Source organism: Eptatretus burgeri, chromosome 9 (genome assembly GCF_056783735.1).
Source record: "Eptatretus burgeri isolate ZD-2024b chromosome 9, Ebu_testis_v1, whole genome shotgun sequence".
Lineage (NCBI taxonomy): Eukaryota > Metazoa > Chordata > Myxini > Myxiniformes > Myxinidae > Eptatretus > Eptatretus burgeri.
Genome location: NC_140969.1, coordinates 46,326,431 through 46,349,131, shown reverse-complemented (window position 1 = coordinate 46,349,131; position 22,701 = coordinate 46,326,431). Strand labels below are relative to the sequence as shown.

Here is a 22,701-nt window from a genome sequence, read left to right as displayed (position 1 = left end):
GACGCCATTTGAGATCTGCTTCCTGTTCGTTTGATTTTTTGCATTTGATTTATCTTGGAACTGCAATGCATTTCTTAAGTATTGTTGTCACAAAACAACTTTACAGTTTTACGGAGCTTTTCGGAGCTTTCACGAAGCTTTTTGGAGCTTTCATGGAGCTTTACGAAGCAATTAAAGAACTTTGTCGAAGCTTCTTTGGGAATGAATAAACAGCTGAAGGTTTCTCCATGAACACTACTCCTTGTGTCTACATCTACATACGACATCCAACAAACCTGTGATACTACGATTATGAAACCCTGAACAGCAGATAAGTGCTTGCTGTTGTTAAAACTTTCATTAAATCCTTTTTGTGATATCATAAACATACAATCAACATTCTGCGAAAAATTTTATTGCATACAAGATGAGTTTGAACAAGTCATAAAATCACAGTTGCACAACCAGGAAACAAGATTTCATAAACAAATGACCATACAGTGAAGTTATATTAATCTCTATAATCTCATCACGAAAAAAATAACATTATTTTCAATAAAAATACATTTTCCATTTTCCAGTGTCCTGCACCTCATGCACTGCTATTATTTGCAAACAAGAAAATCTCTTTTTCTGCAGATCGAGTTAATTGCATCAATTATATTATGAATGCATTTTTTGGAAGATGTCGATAATGGCCGTCATTAAGCAGGTGCAAATTTTGGAAAGAAGGATTATTTTATTCTGTAAATAGGAAGCACAACACAACAGAACTATAATTTAATCAGAAGCAGAGACTGAGATTTTTGGTGATTTAAAAATATTGTTGCGATTTTGAGAAACCGCTATTGTAAATGTGCACTCACGACACGTAGGTCCTTCAGCGTAGTTATTTCTGTAATAAATGTTTAGAATAGTCCCTTACCTTTAGATGGGTCAGTGGGATCCAAACTGCGTTGGAACGGGTAGATTAGGAATCACCCCCTATTTTAATTTTGTACATGGAAGGTTGTCGGCTAGGCATTGCAACCATTTGATGCAGGTGTGTGCCGATCCTTTCCTTACATTCCCTTTATCGTTAATTTTCTCTCCCTTTTCTCACACCACCCGTAAGTACATGAACTTTTATTTAATAGAGACTGTAATTTGACGCACTCTTTTCCAACACTCACGTTAGGCAATCAAGATATTAAGTACAGTTACATAACGTCAAACTCCCCCGCTCTAAATGAGATCCCTCATCCCAAAACCTCAACCCTCAACCCCATTGTAAGCCTTCGTGATGGCTATCACGTGCCCGGGCGATGTTTGGTCATCAATGACCTGAGAGGCATGACCTCCATTTGTTTTCCCCACAATCGTTCTTTTTGTTATTTGCTCATTCTTTGGCTTTTTGGAGCCATCTAGTTCCCCACTGTCACTGCAATGCCTTTTTAACCTTTCAATACTCACTCTTCCATGAGCCTCAATTTTGCATAGATAAAACTTTCATGCTTTCAACTCGATTTCACCATCTGGTCAAAATGCTTTGCATTTCATATAATCAATTTCAGGTAAAATTAGAGAGAGTGGTGGTTGAGATCATATGCTTGTCAGAGCATAGGGGTACTCATGATAAATTGTGAATGTTTCTGTAATATAATTTCGATAATTAATTCTGAACAGATCGCCACTCTGTTGCAGACCGATTAGAGAGCTCCTGCCATTATAACTTAGCCACAATGTAAACCAATAAATCAGACAAAAATTTCCAATTCCATGGAGTAATGATCTGCAAATAAGATAAATACTGGTGCACATATAAGGATCTTGTGTGATCACGGAGCCAAAAAAACAGAAGGATCCTGCAATACTCCATTTATCCAATGTTCTGGAAAGTTGGTTGGCTGTTCAGATTCAATAAGAGTCGACAGATTGCCAGAAATCTAAGGACTTTTTCGTAGATCTTTGAACAATATTATCATGAAGGTCACCAGTCAGAATGCTACTGTTGTGAAGAAATGATATGCTACTGTTGTGGAGAAAAAGCTATCAACAAGCTCTGAAAATTATAGGAGTACCAACAACACGTGATCGGATTAGTACTTTAAGGTGGCCCTGTTCATAAAATTATATCCTGCACTTTCAAGTCCCTAGAATAATACACAAGGATTTAAAATTTCAGCAGTATAGTCCGACATGAAGAAATTCATAAGTTGAGAAAACGACTCCAGCCTCGAGTTTATATCCCAGGCAAACATCTGTAAGGGAAGTTTAGCAAAAGCATTATTTTAAAAGAAGGAGGAATCACTGACTACAAAGAACAGAACTACATCATGGAAAGTGGGAGTATTAGAGTGAGGCCCAAAGTTTCCTAATGGACCATTCAGTTTGGCGTTCGAGAGATGCTACACCAACATCTCAAGAAGGCATTTGGAAATTGGGTGAAACAAATAAATATGGTGCTTTGTCATGCTGAAGACACAGGAGACACTTATGTGAATGTTCGAGTCAAAATATCTTCATGCTGTTCTCGATGGATAATTCCGATGCCAACTGCTGGTGCAGGCAGGGCCGGCCGACACACAGCCCGCAGCTGGGAAAACAAAGTTTAGGAATTGTAACAAAATGCAATTTATAAACAGAGGTGTAGAACATTTGGTGGAACAAGTCAGTGAGGCATTCACATGGCACTACGAAACATAATGTGCAACAAAATACTGTCAACTCAGCAAAGATGTTCACAAAGATTAACGAACTCCATACCTATGCCATAAAATATGCTGATGATAGTTACCAGTTTTTAATACATTTTAACTGTTTTGATGATTTGATGTTTTATCTTTTTAAAATACTGTCGGACCCTGCTGTTCGCAGTCCCCGCAAATTTGTGGTTTACAAAATGTGACCTGCTTTGACATTCAAGGCCCTGTGCTTCACATATTCGTGGGTTTTCGTGGATGAAAAAAAAAATCCATGAACCGTGTACATAAAACAGTTCTTAAACATGTCTTCCATAAGCCAAGGTATAAGCAAGCTGTATATGCTGTACATACAGCACAGTACGGAATAGTACAGTGCTGTACTAGAACGCAAAATCAATGCATCCGGCTTGTTAAAGATACAAAAAAAAACGTATGTTCCATGACTACCTACATAACAGTTCTAAAAAGTATCTTCCACCAGCCATGTTGGAATCAATCGAGCTGCACGGGTTGTTCCACCAATCATGCTATAAAGATGCTTCACTGCATCTATAGCGAGTTGCTGAAGATGTTTCCCTCCTCCCCTTCCATGAGTTGCACAATTAAAATGTTTCACCACATCTGACACCTGCTGAGTAAACTGTTTGCATGTACACTTGCATAAGTAATTGAAATTCTTCACTAAATCTATTACGATCTGCTGAGGCTGTCAACCACCCCCCCCCTTTCCCCATTCGTGAGTTGCATAATTAAAATGTTGCATGGACATTTGCATAATTAAAATGCTTCATCAAATCTGCCCCGAGACCCCAGCTGAGTACATCTGGTAAAACGTTAGCATCTGCCAACATCCCCCACAAACATTGGGCAGACTACTCACCCCTCTCGCTGCTACCCACATTTCCACTATGTGCAGCGTGTCTTGGGTCTCAATCATTCTTCTTGTCCCGCCGCCTTGATCGGTGTTTTGCCTCTCATTCTGCTTATTTGCTCAATGATCAAACATGGCTCCCAAGTGCAAGACCAGTGCCAGAGATGCATCGACTGCCAAGAGGCAGAAGAACGTGATGAGTCTGAGCCACAAAGTGGAGCTCCTGGACAGGCTGTCAAGAGGACAGAGTGTGGCTTCTGAGGGCAGACACTATGGAGGAAATAAATCCACCATTCACTACTCATACGGAAGAACGAGTCGGCGATCCGAGAAAGTGTTGCGGCGAGCGCTTTACTGAGCACCAAAGTGGTCACCCACGTCCAGGATGTCCACACAGAAAGGATGGAGAAGGTGATCAGTGTATGGATTGAGGACAATGTGCAGAAGAACATGCCTTTAAGTGGACCTCTCATTTGTGCAAAGGCGATGTGTATGTACAGGCATCTGGCTGGCATGGGTGATGTTAGCACGAATGATGCGGGTACGAGCGATGCGGGTACGAGTGGCCCCAGTCCATTCCAAGCGAGCAAGGGATGGTTTGACCACTTCAACGGTCTCCATGGTCTCCTACGGTGCTACGGTCTCCACAACATGAAACTGACAGGTGGGTGTGCCTCCGTGGACCATAAGGTGTCCAAAACATTCCTTGCTCAACTCGTGCAGCTCATCAAGGAGAAGGGGTACCTGCCAGAGCAGGTGTTCAATGTGGACAAGACCGGCCTGTTTTGGAAAAAGATGCCAGCGCGAACCTTTATCACCAAACACGAGGGGACAGCATCAGGATTCAAGGCCGCAAATGACTGGGTATTTCATCTCCTCTGCACAAATGCAAAAGGGGATTGTGTCACAAAGCCCATGATTTTTCACCATTTCCTGAACCCGCATGCTCTCAAGGGAAAGAGCGAGCACACACTGCCTGTGTTTTGTAGGGCCAACAAGAAGGCGTGGGTGATGGTTGCAACTTTCATGGACTGGTTCCATAACTGTTTCATCCCTCAAGTACTTGGCAGAAAAAAAACCTTATATTCAAGGTTCTCCTGCTCATCGCAAATGCTCCTGGCCATCAAGGGGACCGGAAGGTGGATCACCTGAACCTCAAGGTGATCTTCCTGTCATCCAACACCACCTCCCTGATCCAGCCACTCGACAAAGAGGTAATCTCCACTTTCAAAATGTATTATACCCACCGCACCTTTCGTCGCATTTTGGATGCGATGGATGCTGACCCAGAGCTCACCGTCGAGCAGTGTTAAAAGGAGTTCAACATAGCTAATTGCATCGGCGCAATCAAAGAGTCGCTGGATGAGGTGAGAGCGTCCACCATCAATGCCTGCTGGCACAGCCTGTGGCCACAGGCAGTGAAGAACTTCAGAGGCGTTCCCCGACAACACAGAGGAAAGGCATAAAATTGTCAGGTTGGCATGGCAGGTGGGAGAAGAAGGCTTTGACGACATGGAGCTTGAGGAGTTGGATGCTTTTATCGCCTCGCATGCCGAGGATCTCACCGAGGAGGAGTAGGGAGCCATTACCAAGGTTTCTGAGGAAGCGGCGGGCAGTGAAGAGGAAGCGGTGTCGAGGTCCAAACTCATGGTCAAGTTCGTGGGTGAGATACCACAGGATATGCGGTCAGTTATCGAGAGGCTGTTAGACGCTTATCCGGTCATGGAGCATTACCTCAAGTTTACAAGGGGGTTGGATGATGTGATGCTCCCAAAGAAGGAGATAACATCGAAACCTGTGGCAATCTGCCAGGTAGCCCTCAATCACAGAGTTCTTCCACCCTGGTCCGTCCACTTCAAGAGCACCAGCACCCTCACCTGCATCTCCTGCCTCTCCATCCTACACTGCATCTCCTGCCTCTCCATCCTACACTGCATCTCCTGCCTCTCCATGCTACACTGCCTATCCTGCCTATCCTTCCTCTCCTGCCTCTCCTTTGGTGAGCGACTCATCAGGATCCTCATCTGCTTCAGCACCCTCACCTACATTCCTTTCAGTGCATAACTCATCACCCACACCTGTGTGGTCTTCAGATGACTCCACCGAGTTTACTGGAATTAAAAATATCATTATCATTTGAAAAGTTGCAATTGTTTGTGAAAAGAAAAATTTGAAATGGTACCTGCGTTTGTTATTTTCATTTAACTTTTTTGGGATGGTTGGTTAATTACTTTTAATAAACTGTTAAGTGCATTTTTTCAATAAACATTGGAAACGATTCCTGGTGTTGTGTCTTTTCTTTATTTGTAAGCATTTTTTTTAATGAAACTCGAATCATTTGCATTCACATTCAAAAATATTTTAAACTTTTAAAAGTTTCCCCGAAGAAAGCAGAACTGCCAGGAAGCTATTCCCCTTTTTTGCAATGAAACAATTTGTGGGGTCAACATTTGCGGCTTCGCCATTCGTGGTATTTTTCACAGTTCACAAACCTCCAGAACCTATCCCCCCTTTTTCCATTGAAACAATGACCCTTTATTTGCCGATTCGAAATTCACGGCATTTTTCAGGAACGTATCCCCCGCGAATAGTGTGGTCTGACAGTACTGTAACTCATACTGTATATGTACTTGTTCAGTCACTAAAAGGTACAAAACTATCATCAACTCTGATAAAACATGAATACTTTATACAAAATGACACATAAATAATGAACTTAAAAATAAATACAAGTATAAGTCAATTGTTCAATCAGTGCATCCATATTCAGAATTCAAAATGACAATCCTTTAGGCGGATGTCACCGAATCCAAATTAGCTTACATTTTTATCTTGCCCAAAGTGAAGTGATAATGAATTTAGTTTCAAAAAATATGATTCAAAACGTTTTTCTAAGTTGACTTTTGTTTTGTTTCAAAAATAAGATTCAAAAAGTTTTTCTAAGTGGACTTTTATAACACTTTAAAGCAAACAAGTTTCAAATGTTGTGTTGAAGCAAATTCAGGGAAATGCTTATTATATTGGTCGCAATTTCACTTTCGCACCCTGATCTGGATAATCTGGCAGGTGCGCCATAAATAGATATTGAGACGACAAATTGAAAATGCATGAGTCCCTCCAATTTCGAGATATTTTGCATGAAACCTAAATAGATAGTTTGTGATTAAGCTTTTATTAATTACGTTTCAAATTAAAATTTAATATTTGTGAACTTGTTCATCCTTTTAATTGGACTACCAAAGTACATTTCAGTGACACAACAAATTGGGCTACTTCAAATGATGACACTTTCTGCATGAGCCACCATAATTATGGCAAAAAACGATGGATTCACAATGGCAAAAATTTAGCACTCCAAGAGAATGGTGGAGGTGCACAGCTCGACATGTGACACAAGCTACACTACACAAGCTACACATTTAAAATAGTTCAATAGCAGCTTATCATGCTGTTGTGTTGATCATTGCAATGCACTGACTAAGGGTTCTCTTTTGCTCCGACAAAAGGGATAATGCCCAAAACGTCAGCTTCTCCTTGGTTCCAATGGCAGTTCGCATAATTTGATCAACCTTCCGTTGCTTCCATCAATTGTTTTCCAAGTTGTGCTTACTTTGATTGCAAGCTGATTTTCAAAGCGAGGTGCTACATAAGCCCAAGGTCCCATGTTCTCCGGCTCTTCTTGGCTCCAGATAAACTCTGTTGGAGGAAAAACATCAGTGAAGTAAAAGCACAAACCAATAAGTCATAATTAAAAGATCCCAAATTCAGAACTGTCAAAGCTATCTCTCAAATATTTACCTCATTTAGTATTGATGTTTACTATTACATGGCTACAGTGACTTTATTGATAAAGAAACTGGACTGGTTTCCCAGAAGTTGCATATCAATCCAGCTGAAGGTAGTACTAGTTATGATATGGATGTTCATGATTCTGAAAACAGAGCATGCAGGCTTCAATAGATGCTTTCAGATTCATTATATTCAATGTTAAGCCTGAAGGATTATATAAAATATCAGTGATAACCCAAACAGAAGACACGACTGGACAACTCAATCTCCAGCCACTGGCATCCATGGGGAGGGAAAATTCCTCATTAGTTGCACCGCTGAGTGCAGAAATAAAAGTGACGGTGTTATCAGTTTTCCCAGAGTGCTCTGAGAAGTAACTTCACTTTCCCCAAGCTCAGTGGCTGTGTTTGTCTGAAGTCAAGAGTGAACGAAGAGATGAGGTACATGTACGAATTATGGATTGGAGTCCAACTGCCATCACGTTTTGTGGATGGTAATTCACCTAAATGATCCGACTGCCAAAGTAATCCTGATATTGTGGTCTGAAGACCAAAACATAATGACTGCAAGCTTTACAGAGAGAATAGTGGTTCTCTTAGGTGGGGTTTACTTTAAAGGAGGAGAATGGGAAGCTGCATTCTTGCTTTCTGGCAATCGCCTCATCGCATAATTCAAAGGATGGCATATTGAACCGGGTAGCTGAGGTCGTGATAGTATTGTCGCGTCTGAGACTCACAAATTTGATATTGTTGTGGGGCCGGGTCTCGGTGGCAAGCACGACCGCGAGATGGAGCAGTAGAGTCGGCTCCACCGAACACACTGGAATTTAGGTCGTACCTTTCAGATAAATCCGAAAGTACGGGTCCCTTACAGGACGATGAATCGCCAATAATTTGACTGCGTGGAGTAGGGTACTTCAATATGCCTAAGTACCCATGCGGCAAAGCTACTGGGGAATTCACACCCTCGGCAGGCCTCAAGCGGAACGAGCCGTTACCGTGCTCGAACCGTGTGTAACCCGAGCGGATGCTTACCGAGGCCCGTCGGTCCAAATGTACAACTACGGCAACGGCCTTCCTAATTCCCGTTCACAGCATGGCAAACCAATGGCAGAAAGGACAAGGACGAGCTGGGACATTCAACAAAAGGGGAATTATTTTTCAATAATCGGGGAGGGGAAGCACACAAAGAGCAGAGTTATCACGACTATAAGAAATGCAATGTACAATGAGCAAAGAAAGCACTTACACAGTTGTTACTTATAGATGGGGCCCAAGGACACACACACGCACACACAAATGCCCAGAAAGAGATGGATCTGTTCACTTCGTGTGGTTCTCGACGATCTTGGGGTAACGGGACTCGAACCCGCAACACAAGGCCGCTCCAAGCATAAGGTACGGAGGGTAGCGTCGGGCGTTGGCACACTCCTCCAGCTCGCAGGCAGGCGACACGAGATGATCTCCCGAGTTGAGATGGTCGACCGCCCACAGCAATGCACCAGACGAGAGGCTTCGGATTTGCGTGATGCAGTCAGCCGCAGACCCGGGCAGAGACGCGCACTCGAGCAGACTGGACACAAATCAATCGCCTTTGTCGCTTTCTTTTGGGGCCCCTCCACTCCCATGGCCTGCTCCCATTGGGTGGAGGGCGTGTCACGGCTCTGCCTTCTTGCCTAGGACCGCCCCGACTCTGGTCTGCTCGTCGCCCATTGGGCGAAAAACGACGCATACCCTTATTTGGCACGCAGCTAAAGCGAAATGCTTTGTGACCATATATTGTGCGAAATCCACACCGAAACGCACACCACCTGGGGCATGGAATTCCAGACATGCCTGCATGCCTGCGAGCCCGAGAAGAGCACTGACAATGCCATGAGCAGAGGGTTGTCGTTGTCGTTGTTGATGTAAAATGTAAAAAATCCTATCTGTGAAATAACCCACAGTGCACAGACAAAATTCCCGTTAGACACAGGGGATGGATTCAAACTAGAAACACACACTTACCGATATAACTGAGCTTTAAGGACTCTGGCTGTTGTGTGCAGTAAGCTTCCAAATTCCTAACAATATTGCTCGGCGCCAGGATATTTTGTCCCGTGAACAGCCAAACGGTTTCTAAACACTGTGTTCAATATCTACAACTTTACCGTTCTACAAGGTAGGCCCAAATGAACCAAATTTGATGGCAACACGCACGTGAGGCAGAAGTGTGGAAAACGGTTTTTACTTTTATAATGGTCAATTTATGAATATGGGGAGAAAGGTGGACGGGAAGTGCAAAACAGAATAATAAGCAAGCGAGTTACATGGATGTGGGACACAAAGACGGATGTGGGGACATGCAAACTTATTTACAATGATGAATAAAGAACAATTCCTAACCAAGGCTGGATTTACCGAAGGGTAACCGGGGCACGTGCCCCGGGACCTCCACAACCCAACGTGTACCCAGGGGCCTCCACCAACCAAGAAATCCAGGATTAAGCCGTGTTGGTCCAATCCATATGCGGAAGTGTTATACAGTATTGACATTATTTATGCCTTCAATTTCACTTTTCCCTTCAGTGTAAAACAAGGATTATCAAATATATATCGAAAGGTTGCAGCTGATAGCGGTCATGGGCCTTGAGAAGGCCGTAGTACTATGAGCCTCATGTTTCGAACAACTTCTTTCTCCAAAGGGATCTTCACGTTGTGGTTGGTGTTGTTGTTAAGGGTAATATTTATTTTTCCAGATGCGATCTTGTTCTTGGAGGTGTAGTTGTTGATGTGAAGGTAATGTTGAGGCAATATTTATTTTTCTGGAGCGAAATGATTAGATTATGGTGAAGATTTGACAAGTCGAGTTGGAAATTGTTTCGCGAATATAGTCCGCATTCACTTGTTCGAGGGATTTTTACTTTCTGGGTTGGTAGAATCCGATACCTGGAACATGTAGAGCAATGCTTATCGTTCCGTTACTTATATTTCCATGACTTGAGTTAAATCAAATGTACCTTGGAAGTTGTAACAGTAATATATCTTTTTGACAGGCTCATTGCACGCTTTGCCAATCTTCATTTTTGTGGAATCCATTGGTGGTAATGAAAGCCCGCAAAAACACTCCTGAAATTATGTATTTTATCCAATAATTTAAATCGAGGAGCCTGCAATGTTCTTAAAGCAACTATACAAATTGAGAATTGAATCGGGGTCCCACAGAATTAGATACAAGAGATGTTAAGGTACCATCGGTGAATAACTTTGAAAACCACTGATTTACTTCATTGTTGGTGGCAGAAATGGCCTTCACCTCCCACGTGTGCCCTGGGGTCTCCACCACCATAAATCCAGCAATGTTCCGAACCTCACTTGGCGCTACAGAAAACTGAATCACGACAACGATTGGGAAATGCAGGCGAGGACTTCCCTTTGGCATGAGGTGTTGTCTGCAGAGCCATGGTGCAGCTCAGGAACAGGAAGGGTGTTGGAGAGATGCAGTGGATTCAAGGGATTGTGAAGCGGCATCCACTTCTCCAGAGAGCAGTCCTCCCTGTTCTGATGATAATGAAGAGAGTGGGAGATGAAGAGAGCCAGAGAAAACAGAAAGCGATTTTCTTTTCCAAAGGGTACACTCCAACTCTCAAACGTGCATGTCCAAACGCAGCCTCCCGTGAACTCCCTGTACTTTTCCACGGCCTGTCCTCACAGCCTCCGTGCTTTGGGACAACCTTTGCCTGCGGTGAGGCATGTGGTTGGCTGCTCGTGAGAGGTCCCATCCTCCGGGTTGTCCCGTCCACGGGGTTGCCCCAATAAAAATTAAGTCTATCCCCTTTTCCTGGCCCTACAGTGTAGCTTGCCACCATGGCTTGCACACAATGGCTGAACAGTTCTTGACTGTCCTTTTGAAACACTTCCGTTATGCCTTTGTGTGTCCTCACCTGGCCTTACCCGCTAACAAGAGCTGTTTATGCAAACAATATTACCCTGACCACATACGACCTATGAATTACGTACGCTGCCTCCTCAGCATCACATGCAACAAGACGACTTATTCTGACAGGTCCCTGACACGTGTCAGTCCAACCTACAATGGACCTCACCCCCCTCCCCCTCCCCATTTCCACGTAAGAGTATGAATTGATAGAGATGGAGATAGAAGAATTTTGAGAAATGAATCCCCATCACTATCTTTCTCAGCATGATACATCACAAAGCTGTGTGCTGTGAAAGCTCCTGTATTGGTTACTCTTGACCACATGGGGTGGTGGTAAGTGTACTCATCCATGGGGATTGCTGTGCTTACGCCCCCTAAATGCTAGGGGTTCCCTTTACTTTATTGAATATTTTTAGGGTGTTGAGGTTGCCCAGTATAACTTTTTCTAAAGAATTACCAGTTCACAGAAAATAGCTTTATTATAATGAGACCATTCTATAGAAAGATTTTTGCACCTGTTTGACAATTGTTTCACTTTCACCATGATAACTCCATGCTCTGTGCACGCTCCATACATTGTTTACTTATTTTGGGTAGCAGTGCAGCAGAGCCTGAATTTTAGATGTGGAAAAGAGACAAAGCTCTACGACATGGAGAAATATTGTGTTGTAATACCGTGCCTTTTACTCTTGGGTAGCGTTGCAGCAAAGTCTGAAGTTGAGATGTAGGAAAGGGACAAAGTTCCTCAATGCGGAGCAATGCAGTGTTGGCCATTGTTTGTGGACCAAGCTTCTTTCGTCGCTGCTCTAAGGCATAGTAATGTTTTCCACTGCACAGTATGAGGCGGCACACACTACGTGCACACACATACACACACACACACACACACACACACACACACACACACACACACACACACACACACACACACACACACACACAATTATTATTACTTAACAGTTACAGCCATTCTGAAAGCATTGCATTAACACTTGAAGGATGTTTTAAAAGATACTAAATTTAACACTCCAAAACAAAACTTTCCTTTAATCTCAAACCTCAAAATTATTATAGGCCAAAAGTAAGAACTTTAGTAAATTACTAAAAAAGCGATCTTAATTCATTTCATTTTGGCTGCCGGTTGCATCATTGCTGGGAATGCGGCTATACTGCTGATGCGGTGCCTGCTGTAGGTTAGAGCAGGAGTTTGGAATTTGACCAGTGTGCCAGTGATAGCTTGCCTACTCTTCGCAAAGGACACCGTGGGATCTTTAACGTCCAACGACTAATGTTGGCAGACAGATGGAACACCCAGTTCAACATATATCCCAGGGCATGCACATTGATGCCTCGCCCTGTCTGCGAGACACCAGAAAGACAGTTTTTAGCTGGGCTGAGATTAAAAACCCAGGCGAGATGGCTCAGAGCCAAGTATGCATATCTCGAGGCCATCTTCCCAGCCCAGTCGTAAGCGATTGACTGATTTTCTGGACTATCCCAATCATCAGCTTCATTGAAGTTTCCACCCTCAGTGCCTAGAACTTCTCCAAACAGTGGGTCTACAACCTCTGTCATGGGTTCACATCAATAGATCCACAACCACAGCAGTGTCCACATGTCAGCCTATATGGCAATGCAATCTTATCTTCCAACGCTTTACTCTTAGCTTATAGCTTGACCAGCCAGTAGATGTATACCTTTGTCACGAGAGGCGCTCTTGTACTGTCATGCATTCTTTCTGATCATCACACATTACATAACTATACATGCACTTCCTCACATTAACATTAAATCATGCACACCTTACCTTGCCAATTACATGAATCATGCACTCCTCACCACCTTGTCCATTTTGCTTACCATTGAAAACAAGTTGTTATTCAAATGCAAAAGCTGTCATTTTAATTTATTTCCCACATGATTTCCTGCATCTCCGAGATTTCCTGCAACTAAATCCTCCGCTAGCTTTGATTTTGTAAACACAAAAAAAAAATCTCCGAGCGAACACTGACAATGTTTCACAACGTATTTATTTGAATGTTTCATCAATAATATTTTTTGCCATTTTTATTGTATTTAATAGATTACATTTGACGGCGTTTTGTGACCTTAAAGAACACTTGTTTTCATCTGCTAACTGTATCGCTTTGTGTTAGTGGATGTCTGACCAACTGTTTTAATCTATTGACAAGTCTGTGCTACGTGTGGTTGCTCTCACTGTTCTGATTATTTCACCTGAAACTGAATATAGAATAACTTTTTTTGGAACGTTGCTCTCCAAGAAAGGCATTCGTACAAATTGGAATGGAAAAGTATCTCGTTTATCAAACATTTTGGTGCGAAATATATTATGATTATTATTATTATTATTATTATTATTATTATTATTATTATTATTATTATTATTACTAGTATGGGCCCGTAGGTGCAGCTTCGTTTCTTCACTCTCGTAAACGACGATTGGATTGGGGCATTGTTTCAATTAGATCGGACCAACCGTATCATAAATGGCCGTAACTTGGGAACCGCTCATCCGATTAATATCAAACCTTGAAAAGGCACATCCGCGAGTCCCCAGCAATATTCCTGGCAAGTTTCAATCAGATTGGACCATCAAGCGTGCAAAAATAAATAAATAAATAAACATTAATTGTGACGTCATTAGTGACGTCATAGCACTGTGTCTTGTCATTGGTCGACAGATAAATGGCCGTAACTTGGGAACCGCTCATCTGATTAATATCAAACCTTGAAAAGGCACATCCGCGAGTCCCCAGCAATATTCCTGGCAAGTTTCAATCATATTGAACCATCAAGCGTGCAAAAATAAATAAATAAATAAACATTAATTGTGACGTCATTAGTGACGTCATAGCACTGTGTCTTGTCATTGGTCGACAGATAAATGGCCGTAACTTGGGAACCGCTCATCCGATTAATATCAAACCTTGAAAAGGCACATTCGCGAGTCCCCAGCAATATTCCTGGCAAGTTTCAATCAGATCGGACCGGCAGTCATCGAGAAACTGTGGTTGCATACAGACACACATACAGACAGACAGACAGACAGACAGATACAGACACAGACACAGACACAGACACAGACACAGACACAGACACAGACACAGACACAGACACACATTGCTGGAATTATAGATAGATTATCACTTTTATTATCTCTGACACATCTACAACATGCATTTTGTACAAAGAGCTCATTCTCACCTTTTTGGATTTGGTGAGTCATCTCCGATGACAGGAAGGAAGTGGGTTCCTGGTTCCATGTCTGCTAGGCTGGACACAGCAGCCTGAAAAAGGAAGTTTGAAATAGTAATTTTTGCTATAACTGCAAATTAAATCCGTACACCAAATGATAATTACTTTAGGATTGTGTATTGATACCAAGGGAAGAACAAAAAAGCCAATCAAGCTATTTGATTTGAAATTATTACTCTCAGCAATTTCTCCCCACCACACCCTGCTCTTCGCAAACCGACATCCTTTCCCGTAAACCTTTACCCAGACAAGTGACACCAAAACTAACTTTTGCGATTTTGAAACAACAAACACAGCCTGTAATAGTCTGTCTTGGACCTTTTGACTTGCTACTGTTAAAGCGTGGCTTAGTACTGTTAACCATAATCTCGGAGAGTAAGAAAATCGTAAACCCACTCTGTGGGAGTAACCCCTGTGCAGCTGCCTTCCGCATGGCAACTCACCGGATGATGGGATTGAGGCAAAGCCTTCGGGACTTTGTCTTATATGCAGTCTTATACACTTCGTTATAAAACATGTCCAAAATACTGCAAAACTAGGTATTTGGAAGCAATAGGAAGGTGATTTGTGTTCTCCAGTGTTCAAGTAAATAATGAAATTGAAATACAATAAAGATTGCAAAGGTCAAATAAAAAAATTAATTCTGGAAGTTTAAATACAATCATTGACGCAGTAGATACTACACCACTTTATCTAACACATTACATTAGTTCTTCATGCCTGTTGTTTGTGTCCTTTATGACGTACTTAAAAACTGTAAATTTCTTGATTGGAATGATTTTTAATTTTGTTTGACTGCCAAACAGGCAGACTGAAGTGAGAAATTTATCTCACTGCTCATGGGCATGTGTGATCAAGATGAATACTGCTAAACTGCAGGTTAGTTTTCTGATTCGTATCCAAAAATATAACATTCAATTGAAATTATGTCGTTTCTCAATCGTAAACTGACATTTGTGGACTGACGGACGGACAAAGTGAACCAATTGCTTCAACCCGGAAACGACTTGATATCCTTTGGTTTCCAGTCAAGAAAGGTTAAATTTAAATATTTATCCTTTACACTAAAATGCTAACCTCTATGTATTAAATGGACCCTTTGTAACACAGTATCAGTTACCCAAGTCAATGTTTCGTTTAAAAAAAACAACAACAACAAAAAGACGAAATAATTTTGAAGAGTTTGGGCAAATCCACATCAGGATTCAGTTAGTGGTTCACTTGGTCAACTAACTTAACTGCAAATAAGTTTGTTTACTGTTGAAATCAATAAATATTCATGACTTTAAAAATATATTTAAAATGTAATTTGAATGAAATTATAATATTTCAGATGGCTCAGCTGTGAGAAGACAACACAAAGCAGTTTGGAAACTGCACAAAAACTATCAGGTTAAAGAAGGCACACCGGCAGTCGCAGCAGAACTTTTGGTGAGATAACCACAAGCGGTTTTCGGAAGTTCCGCAGCATTTGTCGCCGTAGTAAGTGAAAGTACTGAGCCGGGGTCGAAGGGTGTACCACCGAAACGTTCACCGTGTCCCCATCAATACCCTCCTGTGAGCTGTCGCACAACTAGCATTTCACACGGTGACATGGATGGTGAGGACAGACATTGCAATCGCACAGATTAAAGTAAATGTTAAATGCTCTCATATAATTAAATTCAGAAGGTTGGCCTGAGAACAAAAACAAAAGAATTACTGTTCTCCATTAGACAGAAATTGAGAAAATATTATTGTGTAAATAACACCAACCCTAATAATAACAATGATAACTAGAATGGGCACTCGGTAGAGCGCATACCTTCGCCTGCGCTACATTTTTGTTCTTGGCATGAGAGTGGGGGGAACAGAGCAGTGAACATTTTGGTGTTGGTTTCATGCAAATCGGTTTTGATTTAACCGTGTTATGACAAAAACTGCATATTTTGAAAGGTCGTGACCCCACTGACCTTTGACCCCCAACCGCTAACAAGGGTAATGAAGTAATTGTGTCATGTTGCCCATCACAAGATTGGGCAACGAATTCTGAACATTTTGGCATCGGTTGCATGCCAATTAGATCAAAATTGACCGCGCTATGGTAAAAATACGAATTTGACCTTTCCATGACCTTGACCTTGACCTTTGACCCGATCGCTCCCAAAATCTAATCAAATGTTCCTTGGATAATAACCCATCATCCCACCAAATTTCAAGCGATTTGGTTTAATACTTTCTGAGTTATGCGAATAACAAACAAACACACATACGCACATTCACAAATAAATAAATAAATAAATACACAGTGACCAATACATAACCTTTCGCAGAATGCGAAGGTAATAAAAATAACAGTGAACAAAGACATAAAATGTCATAGCCCCCGTTATTTTAATAATTCTGCTGTGCGGAGTTAAAGGGATAGCCCATATTTATTTACAACTAAAATGGCCGCCAGTCCACCAGTCGGCCATCTTTGATCAGATCGCAAAATAAAGATGGTGCAAGTGTATGTCATCGTGTACTGTGCTCCTGCCACGTTTGAACAAAATCGGACCATGCATGTCTGAGAAATGGTTGGGGACACATTTAAGTAACAAAATGGCTGCCAACTGGCCATATTGGATCTGATGTCGAAAAAAACAAATGATGTGCTTATGTAAACCATTATTCCTTATCTGTCTGCCAAGTTTGAACAACATGGATAAATACATGTCCGATAAATGCTTGAGGACGAGGTTCAATATCGAACACCGAACACTGAACACCGTTTCCTGTCGGTCCCAAAAGGCAGTAGCGGTTGCTGGCGGTGACCATGCTTGAGTGATGGCAATGTCAACATAAAGGTGAGCGTCGTGGTGGTGATGGTGATTTTTATAAAGGAATCTTGATGGTTTATGAAATGTTGTAACATTGGTGTTCAAGTCTGGTGAAGTCTGAGATGGAACATCTGTTGGATAATGATGGCATGTGGTTTGAAAGGGCACACATATGCAAATGACCTGCCCCTGTTGCTATCGTCTGTGGTGTGCATGAAGAAAGTAGAGGTTCACGTGGGCAGCCTTGCAAAATAATGAATGGAAAGAAAAACACCACCGAAAGCCCACGCAATGCATATTGTCCCGTAAACCCACTACACATAAGAGAAGGGCAATTTAAAACGAATACGAATGAAATAACTGCCTCGGGAACCACGACATGTTGTACGCCATTTCCTCGGGGGAGTGCTGGTTTTGCAGAACCATAACACTATCTACAATTTCTGCTGCCACTACTTTTCCAGGGAGATCATTCCGTGCATCAACTACTCTCTGACTGAAAGACACCTGCCTTATTGCCATCCTACTACTCTCTGACCGAAAGACCCCTGCCTTATTGCCATCCTACTACTCTCTGACTGAAAGACCCCTGCCTTATTGCCATCCTACTACTCTCTGACTGAAAGACCCCTGCCTTATTGCCATCCTAACTCCCCTCTTATTTACTTTCAGGCTCTGGCCCTTGGTCATATCACTGTCTATTATGCTGAAAAAAAATGTCTGCCCTTATCTTATCTTTACCCTTCATTATCTTAAACATCTCTATCATATCATCTCGTTATCGCCTCCTTAATCTTCTATATATTCCTAAAACTCTCATCTTGTATATATGTATGTATGTATGTATGTATGTATGTTCCCGAAATACAGCCAAAACGGTACACGATAGTGCAAAAATTTTTGGCCCACATTACTCACCATTCTCCTGCGGTGTGCAGTATCAAGTTTCGTTCAAATCGGGCAACGAAAAAATAATTTAAAAATCAATTCCCCATTCAGTGAAGTACTCTTCGGGGAAAATTTGATCAATGTAAACAACCTCAGCGGTATAGTTCGCTGGAGCTGTCTTTTTTTTGAAATGATTTTTTTTATCCACCGCTCTCACAACGGGAACCCAATGAGTTCACGGGTCGTCTCGTAATGCATAAAGGCCTGTCTCCTGCAGCTGCTCCTCATAGCTTAGTCTAGCTAGCCCTGGAATCAATCCAGCAGCCCTACGCTGAAACCTTTCGATGTCAGCTACATCCTTCCTCAGATGTGGTGATCAAAACTGAACACAAGATTTTAAATGAGGCCTTATTAAACTCTTATAGTGTTAAAATGACCTCTTTAGATTTATAATTTATCCCCCTATGAATACAACCTAAAACCCTGTTTGCTTTGTCTATAGCATACAACCCCACCCCCACCTCACCCCCTCCCCCCCGTATATATCACCACCCCCAGATCATTCTCCTGTGTGACATGCTCCAAGACTACCCCTTGCTTTATATAATGACTATTTACATCATTCCTACCAATCCCCAGCACCTTACATTTCTTTACGTAAAACTGCACCTGCCAGTATTTTACCCATTCTCTTCAAGTATCTCGACTTTCCTAAATCTCATCACCTCACAATCTGCTATCTAACTTATCTCCAAACTTTATGTCATCTGCAAATTTTTAAAAATCTGGTTCTTAACAAAATGGTCTTCACTCCGTGTACAACGATAACCCCCCCCCCAAAAAAAAAAAAAAACATAAAAAGTTCTTGTTTACCTATAATTGAATTTTAAACAATGACATCACAACAAATACAGAACAATATTGTTACGTTTGAGGGGGGGGGGGTATGCATTCAAAGAGTAATTAGGATGTTTAATTAGGTATGCCATGCTGTTCGAGTTTACCAGGATCTCGATGTAATAAGTAGCAATTCAGTGGTGATAAGTTGTCTAGTAAATGTTCATTTCTTCAAGGGGGAAATGATAATTGTCACGTAATTAGATAGGGACACGGGATAGGGTAAGTGTGTCTGCGTAAACCCCTTTTAGTAGTCCCTGGAGGCTGGCCATGACGTCACAGGACAGGGCTGCGGATGGCTCCACCCCGTGATCACGATTGGCGGAAGGCGACGGCGGTGGGCCAATAAAACGGCTCGATTGGAAGTGAAGAGGACAGGAGGATAAAAAGGTTCTGTTCGGGGTCTAAAAGGAAGAGGAAGAAGATCGGGACAAAAAGATCGTGTTTTTTGGTGTGGAGGCTGTTGCGCGGGAAGCGTACTTGTTGTTGTGCTGATTTGATAGTGTTCTTCATCGTGTCTTGGAGCCTTGCTGAGCCTCGTGCCTCACCTTGGTTGGCTCTGGGGTTCTGCTGATTCGGAGTACGGGGTAAAACGGCGGGCGGACCTGCCTCCCTCTCCTGTTCGCAATTTGGCACCAGAACTGGTTCCCTGGCGGCTGTGAGCGGACTTGGGCCAGGACCAGGAGGCCGACAGCACCACGGTTTCTCCTGCCCCCCCCCCCCCTGACGAGAGCAAGGCCAGCTCGTCCGACGCTGATCCAGGGACAGTTGCGTCCACACCACAGTCCAGCCTGATGCAGGAGTGTGTGGATGTTAAATTGGGGGAAATACAAAGTTAATTCGAGGATAGATTGGAGGAAACAAAGGTAGAAATTACATTGGAGGGGGAAAATATACGGAAAAATTGGTAGATAAAATTGATGCAACGAACATTCGGGTTGATAAAGTGGATGAAAGCCTGGAACGTCATCGTGCCTGTGTGGATGCTCGTATGCAGCTGCAAGTTGAAGAGTGGGGAGAGCTGAGGAAGCAAGGGATGAATTTGGCGGAGGAGGTAAAAGGATTGGAGGCTCGTTTGGACGAACAAGATAAAATTATGAACCAAGATGAAGTCTTGGATAAAGGCCTGGTAGAGCCGTCTTTTGTAAGTAGAGTGTCCGGGTTGGTTGAGGAGCAGCTACAAACTCGCGACGGAGCCTTGGAGGAGGTTGTGCGGGCCCAGAAGTTCCTGCGGGAAGAGGTGAATCGGTCCATTCAACGTTTGGAACAGGAGGAAAAATTGACCCATGTGACCCTCACCACAAAACATCTTTGGCCACAGTGGGCTCCGAAATTGGATACGCAGCCACAAGGGTGTTTGATCCCTGGGCTGGATTCGGACAAGGGAGAAACTGAGAAGCGGGTCACCGTAAAAGTGATCCCCCTGGTAAATTTCGACGGGTCAGGGAGCGTTGAAGCTTTTCTGACACAATTTGAGTGCATTTCCCGACTAAACGGGTGGAATGAGCGGGAACGTACAGGGAATTTGGTGGCAACGTTGCGGGGACCAGCAGCAGATGTGTTAAACGTGATCGCGGAGGGGATGTTGACCAGCTCCCACATTTGCGAGGCGTTGAGCCGTCGGTTTGGGTTCGCGGCAAACTGTGATCTGGTGCGGGCCCAGCTCCAGCACCGCAGATTAAAGCCGGGTGAGACAGTGCAGGAGCTGGCACAGGACATTTACCAATCAGTCAGGATCGCATATTGGGACCTTACAGTGGAGGCGTGGGACAGACTGGCACTAGAGAAATTTTTAGCTGCTCTTCCGGACCCTGAGGTCCGAGCGCTAGTGGAGCTACAGGATCTACCCACCGTTCACCGAGCGGCTGAGTGCGCAGCCAGGCTGGCCTCGTGGAGGCGGCCGGGTCGGGTGCCCGAGAGGCCATCGGTGATGGTCCGACAGGCGGAGATTCAGGATCAAGGAGGGGGGCTGGGAGAAATTGGCATTACCCAAATGTTGCAGAGGATGAATCCTCCTGCTGAACCGCCAGGTCTATCCGAGGTGCCCTTACATAGGTCGAGTCCGGAAATCACTGTCGGGGGTTGGGGAGACTAGATTGGGCTGAGCATATACGGCCATGCTCGGCTGCTGAGATTGTGGCGAAGTGCCCTCCTTTGGTGAAAAAAATGAATTGTGGGAAAATTGGCATGGGTTTGTAAGTTCTGCTGGGTTTTAGAGTGACAATCGGGACAGTGGGTAATTGGTAACAAAGCGGGCACAAGTGGCTGTCCAATGGCTGGTGCGTGGATCGGGTGAGAAGTGCTGTGTGAGTTGTTTCAAGTTAAGAAGTGAAATGTATGGTGCACACATTGATTTTTTATTGGACATGGTGTGGTAACAGGGAAGGTCATGGTCGGTGAAGTGTTAGAAATGCAGGTGTCACATGTAAGGCCGATTGGGTGGGGGAGTCATGTGGGTTTTGTGGGTGGGGATGATGTGCTTGTCCACAGGGATTGCTGAAGCTCACGGTGAGCGTGAATTGCGACCCCCTTCAAGGAGATTCACCACCTGTTGGCTAATGGTGACAGTGACTGGAGGCAACTGGGAGAGGGTCTGGTTGGGCGACCAAGGCGGGTAGGACCTTGGCGACCCAGGAAGGCCAGAGGAGCCAGTGAGACCCCTTCCAGAGTGTTGTACGGGATTAGAGCTGATGGCTACCAGGGGGGAGGGAATCAAAGGGAGCGGGGCGGAGAAACGTCCGGGTTGGATTAAAGCTTACCTGTGGGCATGGTTGCACCTGAGATGCCCCCATCATCTTGTGGTAACCCACCCCACGGCCACGACGGGATTCAGCCTGCATGATTAAAATGAGGACCATGACTTAGAAATGTGATGATGACCATGGTGTGTGTTGTGAAGATGTATGAGTCCCACTCGATCCCGCACAACTTGACATGTGCAGCAAGGGCATGATGTCCGCATAATTTTGGGGCAAGCAAATTTGAAAATTGGCTCCCCAGGTAACGCTGGGTCTATTAGCATCCACTGGGGGAGGCGGTCAAGTGTAAATATCCTGTGAATAGTGTCGTTAAGGCTTAGAGTAGGAATGTAAAGTATAAGTGTTGTGTTTTTGTGGAACCTTTTGTTTCCCCTCCCCAGATCACTGAAAGAGTGCTGGGCAAGAGCGATGATCCAGAAGATGGAGTGCAACTTCGCTCAGTGCTATCATGTGATAAAATATAAAAAAAACAAAAAAAAACGAATGATTGTTTAGGCGAGGATAAGGCCATAAGGGGGTAGTACATTAAGCAGGATAGGTAAGTTAGCTGCGACTCGCTGCCCATTGCCCCTCCTACTTTATTTCGTTAGGTTAATTAGGTGTGAGTCAGTAAGTGTTAAGGCTGGTACGGTAGCGCCTGTGATATACCTTGCAGGAGCTGTGGTGCCAGAGGAGGGGGCAGTGTTACGTTTGAGGGGGGGGGTATGCATTCAAAGGGTAATTAGGATGTTTAATTAGGTATGCCATGCTGTTCGAGTTTACCAGGATCTCGATGTAATAAGTAGCAATTCAGTGGTGATAAGTTGTCTAGTAAATGTTCATTTCTTCAAGGGGGGAAT

At 43.4% G+C, this 22,701-nt stretch overlaps 1 protein-coding gene across 1 annotated transcript in view; it reads right to left on the bottom strand.

Moving 5' to 3' along the window:
• Positions 1-378: 378 nt before the first annotated feature.
• Positions 379-22,701, bottom strand: part of DHTKD1 (dehydrogenase E1 and transketolase domain containing 1) — an 89,292-nt gene continuing 66,969 nt past the window's right edge. The window contains exons 13-17 of the mRNA XM_085895045.1: positions 15,926-16,090; positions 14,467-14,549; positions 11,922-12,094; positions 7,145-7,230; positions 379-2,554 (exon numbers count right to left, since the gene is read on the bottom strand). Of these exons, the coding sequence (XP_085751171.1) occupies positions 2,453-2,554; positions 7,145-7,230; positions 11,922-12,094; positions 14,467-14,549; positions 15,926-16,090 (609 nt within the window). The 3' untranslated portion in view covers positions 379-2,452. The remainder of the gene's footprint in view (positions 2,555-7,144; positions 7,231-11,921; positions 12,095-14,466; positions 14,550-15,925; positions 16,091-22,701) is intronic.